At 33.2% G+C, this 6,064-nt stretch overlaps 1 protein-coding gene across 1 annotated transcript; it reads left to right on the top strand.

Moving 5' to 3' along the window:
* The first annotated feature begins 317 nt into the window (after positions 1 to 317).
* On the top strand, positions 318 to 2,426 carry LOC129756986 (protein archease-like). Its single transcript, XM_055754068.1, has 4 exons — positions 318 to 451; positions 869 to 935; positions 1,869 to 1,893; positions 1,957 to 2,426. Exons 2-4 carry the CDS (start codon positions 881 to 883, stop codon positions 2,348 to 2,350), a joined length of 474 nt encoding a protein of 157 aa, XP_055610043.1. The 5' UTR covers positions 318 to 451; positions 869 to 880; the 3' UTR covers positions 2,351 to 2,426.
* The last annotated feature ends 3,638 nt before the right edge of the window (positions 2,427 to 6,064 follow it).

Here is a 6,064-nt window from a genome sequence, read left to right as displayed (position 1 = left end):
GTGGAACATTGATCCACAAATTGTAGAATTCAGCCTAGCAGTGGTGCTGGATCTTTAGATCCATACAAAACAGTTTATTTCTGCCATTTGGGTCAATTTGTAAAACGGAAATAAATTTTTAAGATATTTCCCAAGGTTTGTCTATGGAATTAAACATTGCTTTTAAGAAGCAGAAATAAGATTAAAAGATCTTATTGCATGGATGTGAAAAGCGAAACAGTAACGCAATATTAAAGTGTTTGAAATTTTATCGTCGAATCAATAAAGAAAAATTACTATCACCAGAATTATTTTAAGTCCATACGTTCGGCATCACTGTTAACAAGTACTTCAATGCTTCAATCAACTTCAGTGGAAGAGAAACTACGACTGTTAAATACAAAGTTTAGCTCTTGAAAGTTAATAAAGTGAAAATCAAGTTCCAATTAATTGTGATAACTTAGCTCTTTAGGTAAGTTTGATGGGTTAAATCTATCTGCGTACAACAATCATTAGCATTATTCGCATTATTATAACAACACCTGTTTCGGGACAAAACTGACAAAACGGTGATTCATTGAATGTAAACATTAGTTCATTTACGCACGCGTGCGAACAGATGGCACGGTAAAGTTCATCCAAGGTATGCTCAACTTAATCGAATGAATTTGTAAGGAACTGAAAAACTGAACATAATTATCATGCAATTTTTAACTAAAACTACTTTTCTTTTTTTTTTTAAACCTTGAATTATGTAAAAAAAATTAACTCCAAAGTGATGTGTTTTCCGTTAGGTTTGGTACTCATGTCGTTTTGAGTACATTTCAAGTTACATTTTGATACATACTTAAAATATAATCTATTGTTTGTCTTTCTCCATCGATCCTAGGTTTTCTCAAAGATGGAAATACCCTTAGAATCGGAATCACACGAAATACCAGCGCAAAAATATGAATGTAAGTCTATTAGACTTAATGACTCATCCAACCAATTTGATAAAACTTCAATATAACGTATGTTACTTTAATTTGTCGGCCTTAGCGGTGAAAAGTGATGTCCTTTTTAGAAGGGACTGTAGGAAATATAGTTGTTTAGTAAGAAATAAAGAAAATTAAATAAAACATTAAAATATATAAATTCCAAATGTAGTCGGAACTTTTAAATAATTATTTAGTGTGCACGAGAGTTCTGAATCCATCTACTATATGTTCGAATCAATTTCGAACGGGAGAGTTGATTGTGCATCGAAGGGGAGAGAAAGCATCGGTAGAATGAGTTCGAATATTTAGTTCTCTGAGAGAACCTGAAGTCCAACCGGACTGGTAAAGGGCAGTTAGAAAAGTGTTGTTGTGAAGAACGGAACGTTTTGCGAGAATTGCGGTATCGGAATAAAAAATTATGTGTTCGATTAGTGTTCGATGGATGAAAATAGGGCCAGTGAAATGGTTGAGAACCTCCAGTCACGACAGGGACATCTAAAGCGTATGAAATTTTATAGATGGATAGAAGGTTAGATGAAAATGAAAGATGTTGAAAATGAGCGAGTAGAATTTATTTAGAAGCATATCATCTCATATCAAATTTTTGTTCCTCACGGGCCTTCTACTATGAAGCAGTAGATACAGATAGAGTTGCATCTACTACTGCTTCATAGTAGTAGGCCCGTGAGGAACAAAAAATTTGATATGAGATGATATGCTTCTAAATAAATTCTACCCGCTCATTTTCAACATCTTTCATTTTCATCTAACCTTCTATCCATCTATAAAATTTCATACTAAAAAGGACATCACTTTTCACTAAGGCCGACAAATTAAAGTAACATACAAACATTACGGTGGTTAATCCCTTCATTAAAACTTCAATATAACTTTTAATTTTTTTTTCAGATTTGGATCACACGGCAGATGTTCAGTAATATCAATTTAAAAAATATTTATAATAAAACATGTGATTATAAACGTAAACTATTTTCAGACTTCACGCCTGGGGTGAAACGCTCAAAGAAGCATTCGAGCAATGCGGGATGGCCATGTTCGGCTACATGACGGAGCTAGAAACGGTTGACATTTCCAAATGCTTCGAAATAAAAACTGAACCAACGGATGATTTGGAAAATCTACTGTTCAGATTTTTAGACGAGCTGCTGTTCCTGTTTTCAGCGGAACCATATCTAATTTGCAAAAAACTGGAAATTACTAAATTCGATTTGGAGAATTTCTGCATCGAATGCCGTTGCTACGGAGAAGAGTTCGATTTGAAAAAACATCCCCAAGGAACGGAAGTCAAAGCCATTACGTACTCTGCCATGCAGATCAACCAGATGCCGGAGCAGAACAAACACGAGGTGTTCGTTATAATAGATATTTGATCTACCAATGACAATCAATCATCAATGTTATGAAAAATGTTTATTGAATAATAATGAGAACATTAGTTTTCGGGTATTTCAAACTTCATATGTATCACATATCAATTTCCATCTATGTTTGTATCCATTCATGATTATTCATCTTTTTTTAACTTATTTCGACGAGAGCTACGTACTCATAAAGGTTTCACAATACATTTTTATTTTCGATGTTAAGTTTCTTAAAAAAAATATAATTAAAAACTCTATTCAAGTTCATTAATTAAAATTTTTTGTCCTCGAAAGTTTTGAATTTCATTACCAGTATTTGCATTTAATCGGTGGATTAATCCGCATCTAGTGAATATTTTTAAAAATTTTTAATTTATAAAGTTAAAATAAATTGTGCAAGCTTTAACTTTTTTTTCAGTTTAGTTCTCCTAATTATTCGAAAAGAATAATAATACCACAGATAATACTTATTCGTAATTTTATTACTTATTTTACGGCTCTTTTTGAAAATGACTATATAACAACAGAATAGCATACCCTCCATAAACAAGCACCTTGTATTTACAAATGCATACCTTCATGATCGATCGATGGATGGATAAACTTCGACGAATTTAATTTTATTACGCGAGAATATAGTGTAGAGTGAAGAATTGTGAGTTAGCTTTAATTTTACTCTTATTCTTCAATCAATTTAAAAACCTAAATTTACCCACAACACAGCAAATAAGAGTTCATGTTCTGGAATTGTGGAAAAAGATATTACATTTTTTTTGTTTTTTTTTTTTTTTTATTGTATTCCTATTGAGGTTCTCAGGATCAGACGTAAGTGGCATCAATTTTCGAACTAAGTATACCAATCGATTCTTCAAATCTACATGTGGGGCAAAATTGAATTCAGATTTTTTTTTAAATTTTTCAACATGAATTTGAAAAACTTATGGAACACCTTGACAATTTTAAAGCGCGTTTTCTCGAAATTATCATTTAGGCACTTGAATACACGCCTTTGATCACAAGCACCTCAACTCCATTTGAAATCAAATTTGTTTTTTTTTTTTTTCATAATTGATTTAGTTGTTAAACAGCAATTTGAGGGGATGAAAAAATAAAATTTGATTCATAAATCGACCGACTACACATTTTTATGAAATATAGGTAAAATTTTTTTTTATTAAGACAGGGTTCGAATTATATTTAAAAAAAATGAATTTGAAATAAGAAAATATATAGATCCTTTTCATACGTTAAGGCTGAAGTGTTCATCTGCATGATCATGATTTGGGAGCGAGGAGAGCGAGAGCTCGTTTTCCGGCCATGTGTGAGTGAAAACAGCAACCGTATCACAAAGTGGTATTGGTGATTTGTCACGTAGCCAACGAGAAGAGAAGTTCGTTGGACGTCGATGTTGGTGTTGAAAGACGAAGCTTTGCAAAGCGCAAACTGCCGCCTAAAAGAAGAGTCGTTTCCCTTTCTGATTCTGAGAGCGCCGCCGTGAAAAATAAAAGAACAGCCCAAAAATTTTTGAAGGTGAAATTTTGTTTAAAAAACTCGAGCTATTGCGAAAAGTGTCCTTCTTGGTGAATTCCCCGGGGGCGAATTAGGTGTAAGGTTAATTTATTTATTAGAAATAGTAAGGTAATAGTGCACATTAAGAATTTTCGGGTCTATGTGCTGGGGGTTCGGATTAAGTTGGATCCGACAGTGAAACAGTGCGTGAATAGACTTGGAATCAGAACCAGGAAGCAGCTGGTAAGAACATCAAGGTTATGTTAACCCGAATGAAATAGACTTGCTAGAGGACATAATATTGTAACTGTTAGATTTGCTAAGTGCCGCGTAATTATTTCGATTCCATAATGGCTGCTTCCCATTGCACGTAGTTCTAGTTGACTTCTTCATGAAATAGCCCGGTTGTCGTTAACCCTCTTCTGACGCGTTTTTCGTTCCACTCCACCACTTCACTCCACTCCAAATCCTTCTGGTTCTGGTCATAGGCTAGTGGCCAGCAGGGAGGGAAAAATCAACAGCAAAAACGGCCAGACAGCAGCATATTAGTTCCGTGGAGAAAGAACTAAAACCAGCACGCAAACTAAAAGGTGAGTGAGAATCCGCCTCGCATAGCTTTCACTCTCTTTCTCGTCTATCCTCTCCCAAATAACTGTATTTCTATGCTAAATTCATCCTAGCAAACTAACACCAGCAAAACCATTTTTGAAAACATTTGCACCAAATGACGCAGTGACGTCATTCGATGGCATAGCATAACGAAAGGGCGTATATCAATTGTATAAATTGAATCCACGAATGACAGCGCTGGCGATGACACGACATGCGTTTCCCTTTTATGTTTTTTATGTATCAAATGAAACCACCATGTTCCTAAATAACGTTAAACTTTTTACAATTAGGCTGGAACAAATATCAATTTCTTCTTTTGTCACCCCCCCCCCCCCCCCCCCCCCCCTTCGAAACTTCCAAAAACCCGAAGGGGGAAATAAATAAAGTTTGAAGTAATTTTTGTTGATTCAAATAAAAAATTCCAATATCTGAAAGTCTACAAGACTAAAAATAAAATTTAAGAAGATGGGAGTTATTTCACCTTTGTTTTCTCGATTTCATTGAATTATTCGATAAAAAATTACTTGATTTATAGGTTTTGTGCAACAATATAATATGAAATTTTGTTGCATACAAGCTTCCGTGCAATTTATTCCAATTTATTTGTTTTTCGCAATTATTTTTTATCGCCCCCTCGCGATGTTTCCAACTCCGAGTGACAAAAGAAGGATTTGAAATTTGTTCCGGCCTTATGGCAATCTTATAAAATAACTTCGTAAACGTTAAATCTACAAATGATAACGTTGCTTCTAAAAAAACTTTTCTTCGAATATTGAGTCAATGAAAATGCCATAGATTTGTTCGATGATATGATATGATATATTTTGTAATTTATTACTCATATTGCCAAGAAAAACTAAGATCACGAAGGTTTTATCAACACTTATCTCATATTTGTGCATAGGTTCTGATGTCTCCTCTTTCTAAAATTTAAAGAGTAGCTATCTTCAATTGAAAATTAAACTAGGTACTTATCTAAATTTAAAAATATGAATAATGCACAATTGAACGTTACACTCTTGAAGAATCGGTTGGCACCATAAACTCAATGCTTAAAATTTTTCAACCTTCAAATTTCTTATACAAAGTATATTTTTATTTTTTTTCTTTTTTTTTCGGAATTTTCATTCTTCTCATCCTCCGACGTATATTTTGACGTTTCGAGGGAAGTGTTCTAGTGTATATTTTCTGTATTCGTAGCTAGTCTCTTAATTTTAAACTTTCATTCAGATAAACATGTGAGTTATAAATTTTGTATTAAATGATAATGATTCGCTTTATCTGTACATTCCATAATATTTACTTTTTTTTTCATTACAATTTACGTCGACGCAATACCATCAAATATATATAAAATATTATTCAATTTAATCATTGAAATTACGGTAGCCTTATTTAATCATCTAAAAATACTGTCTTAGCTTCCGCTTGAAGGGTTATAGGGATTAATAACACGATAGTGTTGAAATCTCAGAAAAAAAAATAAAAAACCACTTTAAGAGACGATTTAGCCGAATTGCTTTGTAGTGAGAGAAGGTTTTTAATTATTATTATAAACTCCACAGGTTGTTAAAAATGTTTCCAAGGAAAAGATTGTACACT

Source organism: Uranotaenia lowii, chromosome 3 (assembly GCF_029784155.1).
Source record: "Uranotaenia lowii strain MFRU-FL chromosome 3, ASM2978415v1, whole genome shotgun sequence".
Lineage (NCBI taxonomy): Eukaryota > Metazoa > Arthropoda > Insecta > Diptera > Culicidae > Uranotaenia > Uranotaenia lowii.
The sequence above is the reverse complement of the archived record's forward strand: the minus strand, read 5'-3'. Positions and strand labels throughout refer to the sequence as shown.

Excerpts from the sequence above, each read along its gene's own strand:
- LOC129756986 (XM_055754068.1), top strand. The coding sequence starts at position 881 with ATGGAAATACCCTTAGAATCGGAATCACACGAAATACCAGCGCAAAAA. Across the intron at positions 936-1,868 it reads ACCAGCGCAAAAATATGAAT|ATTTGGATCACACGGCAGAT; the intron begins GTAAGTCTATTA and ends TTTTTTTTTCAG. Across the intron at positions 1,894-1,956 it reads GATCACACGGCAGATGTTCA|ACTTCACGCCTGGGGTGAAA; the intron begins GTAATATCAATT and ends AACTATTTTCAG.